Genomic DNA, 12,722 nt, shown 5'->3' with positions numbered 1-12,722 from the left:
CCATCAAGCACTTGAAGCGTTGATCACAAGTTCTCGCCTTTTAACCGTTCATAATAGAAGCAAGCATTCTATATTACAGCTCACGGACAGATCTGAAATTCCAAAACTCATGCGTGTGTGGCTAGGGATTGCAGACCCTGAAAATAGTAATAGGTGTATTGGGTGTAAAATTACTATTTTGCCCCTCAGTTGACTTTTGACCCGAATGATTGAATAATTATGGCGAAGATTGGGGAAATTTACGTACCTGCTGAGCTCGGGTATTATAAACTAACCATGTGACACCCGAATAAAGGAGGGGCATATAAATGAACCGAAACCACTTCCGAACAAGAGTGATCCTAAAGATAGGATGATTAAGAAAGACTTACAGTAAATGAAAGTTACTACTAATACCAACAAGTTGCACCTTCCTTCTTCCTTTTGAGTGACTCAATTATAAAATCTCCTATGTTTAAACGTATTTTACTTGGAGCAATTATCAATTATAAGGTCTCCTTGGTTAAATATATTTTAAACCTCCTAGAAATCTTCTAAGATGCTATGATACATGTGAGTGAAGACAAAATATGCTAGAAGAACTTGTTGTTGGTCTGTGGGAGATAATCTTCCTCTAAAAAACGAAGAGTAAGTAGCATGACCAAATCGCGAGATTCGTCAGGGCCATCAGATACCAAATCCGGATTCCAAATTCTGATCCAAATCCTGAACATGAGTTATAAAACGTTCGATTTTTTATAACATATATGGTTGTTCCAAGGTTTGAACACTACAAGAACAAAAGTTCTCTAGCAAGAGTGTTCATAACAGAAGCTACTTCTTGGCCTACTGAATGAAAATGGGCCAAGTTCCAGACATCTTGAACTGCTAAGAACATGTTCATTTGATACTCAAACAATGCAATGCAAATGAAAATGAGTACTCTTTGCAAAGTGACTTTAATACTCACTAACGACCATGTACCAAAGTAACTGTCACTTCATTGGAAGTAGAGGCTTCAGCTAATGATTTATCAGTCCTAGAAAACATTCTCTCTGTGTAAAATCCAGGTTGTTTAGGATAAGATAACATGTTTTCACTCTCCAACATTGAAAGCACCGACCACATAGTTGGTCTGTCATCAGGGCTCAGCTGAACACACAAAAGCCCTATTTGAATGCATCGTAGTGCTTCAGAAGCTTGGAATTTGTTCTCCAATGCTGTATCCATCAACTCCAAAGCATTTCCTTCATCCCAAAGCTTCCATGCCTGCAGATTTCACAGCTTGATGTTAGCTTCCATGCTCGAGAAGCGTTTTGTTCGGTTTGGTTATTGATACTTACATGTCCGAGAAGATTGAGTTGATGATCGGTATGGAAGAACCCTCTATTCTTCTTACCGCTAACTATCTCCAAAAGAATGACTCCGAAGCTAAACACGTCGGACTTCAATGAAAAACACCCGTCGAGTGCATATTCTGGAGACATATAGCCACTGAACCGATTCATAACTTACAAAGAACGTGAAGGGAAAAAATGTTGTGACGGAGTGAAATTGTGTTAATACTTACTAAGTACCGACAATTCTTTTGGTTTTTGCCGTAGTTTGATCTTCGCCGAACATACGTGCCATGCCAAAATCTGAAATTTTCGGATTCATTTCACTGTCGAGTAATATATTACTTACTTTGAGATCTCTATGTATTATTCTTAGCCTCGAGTCTCTGTGGAGATAAAGAAGTCCTCGAGATATCCCGATTATGATGTCGAATCTCTTCTGCCAATTGAGTAAATATCTCTTCTCGTTATCTATATCAGGGGAAAGATATGAATTAGAGAGATAAAATGAACATTTGTTCTGCTAAAGGAGGAGACAGGGAGATGAACAAGTTTGGTACCTACCGAAGAGGAAGTGGTCTAAGCTTTTGTTTGGCATATATTCATAAACTAGTAATGTTTCTTCCTTATGAATGCAAAAACCAAGAAGCTTGACAAGATTTCGATGTTGAAGTTGGGATATCAACGTAACCTCATTTTTAAACTCGTTTTGCCCTTGGCCAGAGCCCCCTGCCAGCCTCTTTATAGCAATCTCTTGTCCACATGGAAGCTTACCCTACAATATATAGCATATGTAAGTAATATCGATAGTCTATCCAAAGCTATTGTTACACCGACTTAAGCCCACTGCTAGAGTGCGAGCTTCCCCTCAAAGTTTTAAAATGCGTCTATTAGGGAGAGGTTTCCACACCCTTATAAAAAATGATTCGTTCCCCTTTCCAATTGACGTGGGATCTCACAATCCACTCCCATGTGAGGCCCTGTGTCATCGCTGACACACCGTCCGGTGTCCAACCCCTTCAGGACTTAGCGTCCTCGCTGGTACACTACCCGGTGTCTGGCTCTGATACCATTTGTAACCGCTCAAGCCCACCACTAGCAGTTATTGTCCTCTTTAGGCTTTTCTTTTTGAGTTTTCCCTCAAAGTTTTGTTTTAAAACGCGTCTGCTACGGAGAAGTTTACACACCCTTATAAAGAATGTTTTGTTCCCCTATCCAATTGATGTGGGATCTCACAATCCACCCCCCTTTAGGACCCAGTCATCGCTGGCATACCGTCCAGTGTCCACCCCCTTCAGGACTCAGCGTCCTTGCTGGCCCATCGCCCGATGTCTGGCTCTGATACCATTTGTAACAGTTCAAGCCCACCACTAGTAGATATTGTCCTCTTTGAGCTTTCTCTTCCACACTTCCCCTCAAGGTTTTAAAACGTGTCTGCTAGGAGAGATTTCTATACCCTTATAAAGAATGGCTCGTTCCGTTCTCCAATTGATGTGGGATCTCACAATCCACCCCCTTTGGGACCCAACATTCTCGCTAGCACACTGCTCGATGTCCACCCCCCTTCGGGACTCAGCGTCCTTTTTGGTACACGCCTTGTGTCTAGCTCTGATACTACATGTAACAGCTCAAACCCACCGCTAGCAAATATCGTCCTCTTTGGGCTTTCCTTTCTAGACTTCTCCTCAAGGTTCGAAAAAGTGTTTGCTAAGGAGAGGTTTCCACGCCCTTATAAAGAATGTTTCGTTTCGTTTCTCTCACCAATTGATGTGGGATCTCACACTACTCATTTATGAAATGAGTTTTAATACAAAGACGTTAGTAAGAAAGAGTACCTCGTATACAGGACCAAACCCGCCTTCACCTATCTTATTCGAGAAAGAGAAATTATCCGTGGCAGCCTCGATCGTTGTAAGATCATAGATTGGCATCTCAACATCATTTTCTTGAGCTAGAATATCACCTGCAGTGATCTCAGGAGTGATCACATTACCTATTGTTCATAAGATTTAGAGACAACAAAAAGGAATATATATGAGCCATGAACAAATGACAGATCAATCAAGCAATAGAGAAACTGCTTACCTCTATCTTTTCTTCTACGCCCAAGAATAAAGCAAATGACAAAGCCCAAGAAGCCTAGAAATGAAGCCACAGACACACTGACAGCAACCTTAAGTTTCTTGTTGTTTGAATCTACAGCAGATGAAGCATTGTTATAATTAAGAAACACATCTCGATCTTTTGGAGAGGCCTAAAACAAAGTCAGAGAGGTTATGCTCAAAGTGGACAATATCATACCATTGTAGAGAGTAGTGATTCCTAACATGGTTAGCTTAGTCATGTCAATAGAATCCTTAAATGTTGAATAAAGAAGTTGGGATCCTCGAAGGTGTAGTCAAAAGTGACAGTGTCGAACAAAGGGTGTACTTAAAGAAGGAGCCGAGCTTCGATTAAGGAGAGGGTGTTCGAGGGCTCTATAGACCTCAGAGAAGACTCTATAGTGTACTTTGTTCGAGGGGAGCTTAGGCTCAAAGTGGATAGTATCATATAATTGTGGAGAGTCGTGATTCCTAACAATAGCGTCTTTACTCGTAATAGAATGGAAGGAATAGCAATTTAGTACCTAATTCTGAAGCAGCCACTCTGACATAGAGATCCTGTCCATTATAAACAACATATTTAACATCCATAAGTTTATGGAACCAGGTAACACAGCCATAGCCGCCATTTGGAAGCTCCATTATTCCATAAGCCAAGCAAGAACAGTTGTTCAAACACGCCGCCTCACAGTCTTGAATGCTCATATTGACATTCACAAAATACCCTGAAGAATCTGGAAATTTCACACTACTAATTCGTTTAAACCCCTCGCCATTTCCACAGGTTCGATTGTCCTTTCTAACACATCCACCAGAACGCCTAAACATTTCCCAATCATCAGGCCATTTGGGTTCAAACCCATCCATACAATCACATTCTGCTGTGAGTGAAAACGTACAAACACCAAATTCCCCACAGATTCCATACACATCGCACCCATCTCCAGGCAATGTATACAATGGGTACCAATATTCTCCATCTTCCACCCAATACAGCTGCTGAAATAACCCCGCCGTGCCCAGCACCAATCTTACAGAGAAATTGTTCCTCGCCTCATACGAAAACAGCGCTCTGTGTTCATCACCATTATAATCAAACTTCGGCGCATAAATTGCTGTTGCTCTGAGATCCCCACTTCCACTAAACCTTTTACCATACCATGGGCCGCCCCGAAACGTTATGATGGGCCCTTTACGAACTACAAGTTGTGGAAGCCCATCCATTTCCACACTGTATGTGTAATCCCCAGACGATGGATCATTTGGGTTTTTCCAAGACGTTAACTTCCGGTTCAGGCCGGTTTTTGAATCCCAACCCAGTTTCATCCCAGGTAATAGAGTATCAGACGGGTAATCGAAGCTCTGCCACGCATAATCTTGAGACCCTGTTTCTCTTAAAACCAAATTCCCTGTATCTAACAGCTGAACCTCTCGTTCTTTCAATGATCGTGGAGAATTGGAAGTCCATAAAATCCCACCTGTTTTGTTCAGAAGAACAATGTTTTCTCCTTTGAATACTAAATGAGCAGAGGAATTCACAAGTGGGTTGTCTCTGTTTGCGACCCACACGACAGTTTGTGGGATGTTGTTGTACCATATGCCCAAGTAATGATATTTGGAGCCCTGGGGATTGAAGATTCCCAACACGAACTTGCTTTCAGGTGAAATTAACATCTGGGTACTGCCATTAATGGATTCCCCTGCTTTTATGCTATCGATTGCTAACGATTTTGTTGAAAACAGAGCAATGATCGTCGAGAAAAAGAGAAAAGATGAAAGCTTGCACCTGCAAATCAGTTCTCCCATGGCTTCATTCAACATTTTGACTTAGATATCAACTTTGAATTTAACATATTGAATCCTTGAGGCCAGCATTGATTGAATGAAACGTCATTGTCACACCGTTTACTATGAAGAAGATAACTCTAGAATCTGTTCGAGTATTATAAGGTTTCTTGAATTGTCTCTTACCTTAAACAATTAAGATTAATTAAGGAAGAACTTCTACGAGTGAGAAAAAGTCATAAAGATGAGGTAAGATCCGTAAGAGGCATAACAGTTGACAATCATCATGAAGCAGCAGAAGAGATTTGACTTAGCCAAACTGAGCTGAATATCAAAGAAGTGACTTTGTTCTTTTTTAAGTATAATTCAGAGCATTGTTCCTGTTCTTGAGATTAATTAATCATTAGTTTAAAATGACTTTGTTTGATGAAGAACATGCCAAGTCAAATTCAATCTTGAACACAGCTGTGAGAATTAGATTATTATTGAGTCCCAATCGTTTTGTATGGTTGAGATAGTGTAGTTTTCTTTGACAAAACAATAGAAAGAGTAACATTTGGTGAAGAAAGGATGAGCTCAAACTACTATATAAATAGGTTATGACTTTGCTTTTGAATCGTTTCAATTCAATTTGCTTTTAAGTCTGTGTTTCTGGTTATGTGAGTGGAAGAATGAACTTTAGGTTGTTCTAAGTGAAATGAAATTCATGGATGTGTTGATACAATCCGTGTTATACAAGGCTTTAAAGGAAGACTGAATGGAGGTGCTTCTGTAATAGATCGTTGATCGTTACATATCGTCGTCAGTATCATAATTTTAAAATGCGTTTATTAGGGAGAGGTTTTCACGCCCTTATAGGGAATATTTTGTTCTCCTCTCCAACCGATGCGGGATCTCACAGTCCACCCCCTTGGAGGCACATCCTCGCTGACACCGTTATAAGGAATGTTTTGTTCATCTCTCCAATAGATGTGAGATCTCACTAACACCATTATAAGGAATTCTTTGTTTCCCTCTCCAACCAATGTGGGATCTCACGGTCCACTCCCTTGGGGGTACAACGTCCTCGCTGACACTCTTATAAGGAATGCTTTATTCCCCTCTCCAACTGATGTAGGATCTCATGGTCCACCCCCTTGGGGGCATAACGTCCTTGCGGACACCCTTATAAGAAATGTTTTGTTCCCATCACCAAGCGATGTGAGATCTCACGGTCCACCCGCTGGGGGCACAACGTCCTCGCTGACACCGTTATAAGAAATTCTTTATTCCTCTCTCCAATCGATGTGAGATCTCACTGTCCATTCCCTTGGGGGCACAACGTCCTTGCTGACACCATTATAAGGAATTTTTTGTTCCCCTCTCCAACCGATGTTAGATCTCACGGTCCACTTCCTTGGGGGCACAACGTCCTCACTGACACCATTATAAGGAATTCTTTGTTCCCCTCTCCAACCGATGTGGGATCTCACGGTCCACCCACTTTGGGGTCACAACGTCCTCACTGAAACCATTATAATAAATGCTTTGTTCCTCTCTCCAACTGATGTGGGATCTCACGGTTCACCTCCTTTGGGGGCACAACATCCTCGCTGACACACTGTCCAGTGTCTGGCCCTAATACTAGTTGTAACAGCCCAAGCCCCAAGCGTCCTTGCTGACACACTAGTGTCTGGCTCTTATACTATTTATAACAGCAAGCCCACCGCTAGCAGATATTGTCCATGACACATTTCGTATTACCGTCAGCCTTAAGATTTTAAAACGCGTCCATTAGGGAGAGATTTCCACTCTCTTATAAAAAAAAAATGCTTCGTTTCCATCTCCAACCGATGGAGGATCTCACAAATTTCAACTACAAAAGAGTTTAAAGTCTATGAATCTACGATAGCATTCAATCATACGTGATATTTCTCGTAGTAGCTGTCTCATATCATTTTCCTTCTAATACAAAGACAAATTTTTCTTGTAAAAGATACAAATCCAACCAAGCTGACTAAACAAAAGAAAGAAAAAAAAAAACATANAATCCAACCAAGCTGACTAAACAAAAGAAAGAAAAAAAAAACATAACTGATGAACATAAAATCAACAACATATAATGAATCAAATATAGTTAGAAACATGATCACTTGGTTCCTTAACGTCCATCAAGCAATGTAACAGTGACATTATTAGATGAAGAACTCAGTTGATCATTTAATGATGAATCAATACCAGTCTCTATGAACCTTTCCTCATAGAACCCAGGTCGTTCAGGAACCATTAATCTCAGGTTCTCATTCTCCAACATGGATACCACAGCCGACATGATTGGCCTGTCTTCTGGACGTCTTTGAACACACAACAACCCAATATTTATATATCTCAAAGCTTCATGTTCATCAAATTGATCCTCCAATATTACATCTATTAATTCCAAGCTCCTTCCTTCCTTCCAAAGATTCCATGCCTAAAACAAGTCCATTGACAAGATCAATCTAAGAAAAGAAGAAAAAAAAAGGCGCTCGGTTTCTTCGTACTTACATGTCCAAGAAGATTGAGTTGATGCTCGGGATGAAAAAACCCTTTGTTCTTCTTACCACTAACGATTTCGAGAACCATCACTCCAAAGCTAAAAACATCAGACTTCACTGAAAAATAACCGTCTATTACATATTCGGGAGACATATAACCACTGCAGGTACCAAAATACTACCCATTGTTAGAATACGAACGTATAAATAAAGTAAAGTAAGATCTTTGTTACTCACTAAGTTCCAACAACTCTCCTCGTTTTTGTTTCGGTTTGATCTTCGCGAAACATACGTGCCATACCAAAGTCAGAAATCTTCGGTTTCATTTCATTGTCTAACAAAATATTAGCAGCTTTAAGATCTCTATGTATGATTCGAAGCCTTGAATCTCGATGGAGATACAGAAGTCCTCGACCTATGCCAATTATGATATCGATTCTTCTTGGCCAAGTGAGCGACGAACGTCTTTGATCATCTAAAATATAACAGTCATGATATGATAGATCAAACGTAATTGTAAATGAAGGATTGCTTGATACCAACCAAAAATGAAACAATCCAAACTTTTGTTAGGCAAATACTCATAAATGAGTAAAATTTGTTCATTGTGGATGCAAAAACCAAGAAGCTTGACAAGATTTCGATGTTGTAGCTGAGAAATGAAAAGGACCTCGTTTTTGAACTCCTGCAACCCTTGACCTGATGTTTCTGCTAGCTTTTTTACTGCAATTTCTTGCCCATTTGGGAGCTTTCCCTGCAAGAAATTCCATGTATTAAACGAAAGAAAACATGAACTTATTGAAGATTAGGAGATGTTTTAAAGAGCACCTTGTAAACTGACCCAAAACCACCCTCTCCTATCTTATTAAAAACAGAGAAATTTTCAGTAGCTGCCTCAAGAACGCCAATGGGTATCTCTAGTTCATGTTCTTGAATTGGAGGAACTATTAGAACTTCATGGTTACCTGCATGAGATTTGGCAACAAATCACAAAAATGGTGATAGAACTAAACATACGATCGTGATCGTGAAAATGAGGAGGAATCCCACGTTGCCTAATTTAGGGAATGATCATGGGTTTATAAGTAAGGAATACATCTAGGCCTTTTAGGGAAGTTCAAAGCAAAGCTATGAGAGTTTATGCTCAAGTGGACAATATCATACCATTGTGGAGAGTCGTGATTACTAACATGGTATCAGAGTCATGCCCTTAACTTAGCCATGTCAATAGAATCCTCAAATGTCGAATAAAGAAGTTGTGAGCTTTGAAAGTGTGGTGTAGTCAAAAGTAACTCAAGTGTCGAACAAATGGTGTACTTTGTTCGAGGACTCCATTGAAGGAGTTGAGTCTCGATTAAGAGGAGGCTGTTTAAGGACTCCATAGCCCTCAAGGGAGGCTTTATAGAGTACTTTGTTCGAGTTTGTTTGAGGACTCCAGAGAAGGAGTCGAGCCTAGATTAAGGGGAGGGAGGTTGTTCGAGGGCTTCATAGGCCTTAGGGAGGCTCTATAGTGTACTTTTGTTGAGGGGAGGCTCAAAGTGGACCATATCTTACCAATGTGGAGATTTGTGGTTTCTAACACGATATCAGAGTCATACCCTTAACTTAGTCATGTCAATAGAATTCTCAAATGTTGAATAAAAAAGTTGTGAGCCTCAAAGGTATAGTCAAAAGTGACTCAAGTGTCGAACAAAGGGTGTACTTTGTTCGAAGAATTCAGAGAAGGAGTCAAGCCGATTAAGGGGAGGCTATTAGAAGGCTCCATAAGCCTTAGGGGAGGTTCTATAGTGTACTCTGTTCGAGAGGAGGCTCAAAGTGGACAATATCATACCATTGTGAAGATTCGTGGTTCCTAACAAAGCATATGGTCGTGAAAATGAGGAGGAACAAGGCTTTACCTCTCACTCGTCTTCTCATGAAAAACCAACAGCCAATCAAACCCAAAAAGGCTATCACTGATACAATCGGCACAGCCACAACCACTGCAACACTACGCTTTTCATCAGCTGATTCTTCAAAACGCAAAAACAGAGCAAAACAATCAGACCCAACTCAGCTTTGTTCATGCAAAATTATTAAGCAGATACCTAATTCTGAAGCAGCAACTCTCACATAGATATCATCTCCCGACCCAACATCAGGAACATAACGAATATCAACCAATTTGTGAAACCAATTGACACAGGCAAGCCCAATTTTAGGAATTTGCACTGTTCCATACGCTAAACAACCGCAATCCTTCAAGCACTCTGCCTCACAATCTTTAACACCCAGTTTCATTTTCACAGAATCCCCTGTAGAATCAGGCCATTTCACTTTGCTTATCTTTATAAACCCATCTCCAGCTTCGCAGATCTTTGGATCCCTTCTAACACACCCATTTGACAAGTTTTTTGTTGATATTTGTTCAAACCCATTTAAACAACCACAACTTGTTGTCACTGCGGGATTACAGAGACCAAAATTCCCACACAAATCGTAGTCATTGCAGCCAGCTCCATCAAATGAGTATGCTTTTCGCCATTTTTCTCCCTCATCGTTCCATTCATGCCGAAGAATTGACCCACTTGAATCCATCACAATTCTCGTACGGCTATGCGCTGAATCGTTATATGAAAATGATATCTCTGTTGAAGCATCAAAGACAAGATCGTAATTGAACCCATTACCATAACTCTGCCCAAAATCATGATCGAACCAAGGCCAACCTCTAAACATTGTTCTGTTTCCTTTATGAACAAAGAATTGAGGAAGCCCATTTGTGTTGAGGCTAAAACTGAATTCTCCCGAGGACACATCGTTTGAACTTGTCCATGATTTTAGCTTTCGATTCAGACCCGTTTTGGAGTCCCACCCAATTTTCATACCCGGTAACAGAGTATCAGTCGGATAATCAAAACTCTGCCACACATAATCTTCTGATTTTGAATCTCTCAAAACCAGATTTCCAGTGTCAAGCAGCTGAGCTATTGGATTTTGAATTGATTTTGTCGAATTTGACGACCAAAAAGCTGCGCCTGTTTGATTCATAAGAACCAAATTTCCATCTCTTCTGAAGTTTAAAGTGGCAGAGGAGCTTAAAACAGGGGTATCTCTGTTTGCCACCCAAACGACAGTTTTGGGAGTGACGCCCTTGTACCATATTGCTAAATACTTCAAATTTGTGGCTTGGGGTTGACTGAAGAATCCCAATTCAAATATCTCGGCGGCGGAGACAATTGATTGGGTATCGTTAATGGATTGGCCTTGTTTTAAGGTATCGTCTGCTATGGAGTTTCTGGAAAACAGAGGTATGAGTGTGAAGAAAAAGAGGGAAGATAAGAGATTGCTGGTGGGAGTCATATTTTCAAGTTCTTATTTCGTTGCACGAAGCTTTGACCCTTTATTGTAATGAGTGAAACTTGGAAGGTGGATGAGCACGATTGATTTTGGTGGAAAATTAGTCATTGACTCGAACAGTGATATAATATTTGGGCTGAAACTCGTGTTTTGATTTCAAACTTCTCCCACAAATTTGAACGTAGAACTTATGTTCATATCTTTAATGATGGATTGAGCTCAGCCACTTCGTCATGAAATGTAATCTCTAACAGTTGTTCATCTACGAGAACAAATTGCTTAGGTAGAAGACGAAGATCACATGGTAGAACGTGATTAGCTTTAGAAGTAGCAAGAGCTCGTTGAACATAAACGACACAGATAGACCAACTTCGTGGAATAAGTGTGTAGCATTATTTTGAGATGTGAAGTTATGAGAGTTACGTAGATTCATATGACAGTGTGAGTGGGATTGATCTTACTTCTACTTCTGCTACAACAATTGGGTATCAGTACAATCTGGTTGTGACATTTGAGCACAACAAGGGGTATCAAAACATTTTGGTTGTGGCATTTCGCTACAACAATTAGATATCAGACCATTTTTTGTGGCATTATATGACACAACAAGTAGGATCAGAGATTTGAAGGTTCTGACATTACGACACAAGTGATATTAGAGCTTTGCGAGGTTTTGGCATTACGGCACAACAGAGAATATCGAAACCAAGCCAAAACGCCAGTGAGGAAAGCATTGGGACTCTCCAAAATGCACAAAACAAGCCAAAAACTTCGCACATAGAGCATAAAGACCCTACAATTGGCATTGAGACGCTAGCCTTGCAAGGTATTCAAATTGTGAGGCGAGTGTTGAAGGTGTGCACAGAGGAGTTTCATCTATTTCGATTAGTAATGGTCATATTATCTAATTCTTGCTTTTTAAGAGTGAAGATTATCCCCAAAGACCAACACGATTTCTATAACTGAGCCATCGAAAAGAAAGGTGCATCTTGTTGGTATAGGTAGTAAATTTCATTTACTTTAAGTTTTTCTTAGTCATCCTATCCTCAAGATCGCTCTCATTCGGACACTATTTTAGTTCATTCATGTATCCCTCCTTTACTCGGGTGCCACAAGTTCTTTGTCAAATGGATAAAACAACTTGGTGCAAAAATCAATTGTGAGTGCATTGAATATTGAATTTAGTAACTCTTCAAACAATCAAGCAATAGAGAGTGTCATGGTCATGCTTGTATATTTGTTTTCGAGCACAAATATCTATTTTCCTTGTATTTTGTTGGCACATTGACTTTTTTACCATTTTTTATGCTAGACATTTCAGAGTTAAATTGGCTCATAATATAATACCGGGGAGTACGGCCAATTGTTACTCCTAATTAATTGTATGTTATCATATTGTTGTTGTTCATTTACTTACTCGAAGGAGGTGTGGATAGAAACGAGAACAAAAAAAAAAAAAAAAANTTGGCACATTGACTTTTTTACCATTTTTTATGCTAGACATTTCAGAGTTAAATTGGCTCATAATATAATACCGGGGAGTACGGCCAATTGTTACTCCTAATTAATTGTATGTTATCATATTGTTGTTGTTCATTTACTTACTCGAAGGAGGTGTGGATAGAAACGAAAAAAAAAAAAAAAAAAAAAAGACTTCTTTATTC

General features: G+C 39.8%; 2 protein-coding genes across 5 annotated transcripts; both read right to left on the bottom strand.

The window, feature by feature from the left end:
* Positions 1-753: 753 nt before the first annotated feature.
* On the bottom strand, positions 754-4,759 carry LOC111802447 (G-type lectin S-receptor-like serine/threonine-protein kinase At4g27290). 4 transcript variants are annotated; one of them, XM_023686817.1, is made up of 7 exons: positions 3,943-4,759; positions 3,402-3,551; positions 3,152-3,279; positions 1,881-2,091; positions 1,550-1,787; positions 1,323-1,473; positions 754-1,248 (listed from the first exon to the last, which is right to left on the bottom strand). In XM_023686817.1, the coding sequence occupies exons 1-7, from the start codon at positions 4,742-4,744 to the stop codon at positions 949-951; spliced, it is 1,980 nt and encodes a 659-aa protein (XP_023542585.1). In that variant the 5' UTR covers positions 4,745-4,759; the 3' UTR covers positions 754-948. The 4 variants fall into 4 exon arrangements, with proteins under 4 accessions (XP_023542585.1, XP_023542587.1, XP_023542588.1 ...); XM_023686819.1 differs by having other exon boundaries at positions 3,402-3,512; XM_023686820.1 differs by having other exon boundaries at positions 3,152-3,267; positions 3,402-3,512.
* Positions 4,760-7,343: 2,584 nt separating this feature from the next.
* Positions 7,344-11,166, bottom strand: LOC111802147 (G-type lectin S-receptor-like serine/threonine-protein kinase At4g27290). Its single transcript, XM_023686415.1, has 8 exons — positions 11,121-11,166; positions 9,807-11,072; positions 9,618-9,731; positions 8,548-8,684; positions 8,263-8,473; positions 7,957-8,194; positions 7,730-7,880; positions 7,344-7,655 (listed from the first exon to the last, which is right to left on the bottom strand). Exons 1-8 carry the CDS (start codon positions 11,164-11,166, stop codon positions 7,344-7,346), a joined length of 2,475 nt encoding a protein of 824 aa, XP_023542183.1.
* Between the last annotated feature and the right edge of the window lie 1,556 nt (positions 11,167-12,722).

This window comes from Cucurbita pepo, chromosome LG09, assembly GCF_002806865.2.
Source record: "Cucurbita pepo subsp. pepo cultivar mu-cu-16 chromosome LG09, ASM280686v2, whole genome shotgun sequence".
In the NCBI taxonomy this organism is placed as follows: domain Eukaryota; kingdom Viridiplantae; phylum Streptophyta; class Magnoliopsida; order Cucurbitales; family Cucurbitaceae; genus Cucurbita; species Cucurbita pepo.
This window is presented reverse-complemented; position numbering and strand designations above follow the sequence as displayed.

What these genes read in the sequence shown, in the direction of transcription:
- LOC111802447 (XM_023686817.1), bottom strand. Translation starts at nt 4,744, where the DNA reads ATGAAACTGGGTTGGGATTCAAAAACCGGCCTGAACCGGAAGTTAACG. An exon ending in CTTAGACCACTTCCTCTTCG is followed by an intron (nt 1,788 to 1,880) that starts GTAGGTACCAAA and finishes CCCCTGATATAG; the next exon opens with ATAACGAGAAGAGATATTTA. An exon ending in AACTCAATCTTCTCGGACAT is followed by an intron (nt 1,249 to 1,322) that starts GTAAGTATCAAT and finishes TGAAATCTGCAG; the next exon opens with GCATGGAAGCTTTGGGATGA.
- LOC111802147 (XM_023686415.1), bottom strand. Translation starts at nt 11,166, where the DNA reads ATGACTAATTTTCCACCAAAATCAATCGTGCTCATCCACCTTCCAA. An exon ending in AGTTGCTGCTTCAGAATTAG is followed by an intron (nt 9,732 to 9,806) that starts GTATCTGCTTAA and finishes TGCGTTTTGAAG; the next exon opens with AATCAGCTGATGAAAAGCGT. An exon ending in AGGAGAGTTGTTGGAACTTA is followed by an intron (nt 7,881 to 7,956) that starts GTGAGTAACAAA and finishes TGGTACCTGCAG; the next exon opens with TGGTTATATGTCTCCCGAAT.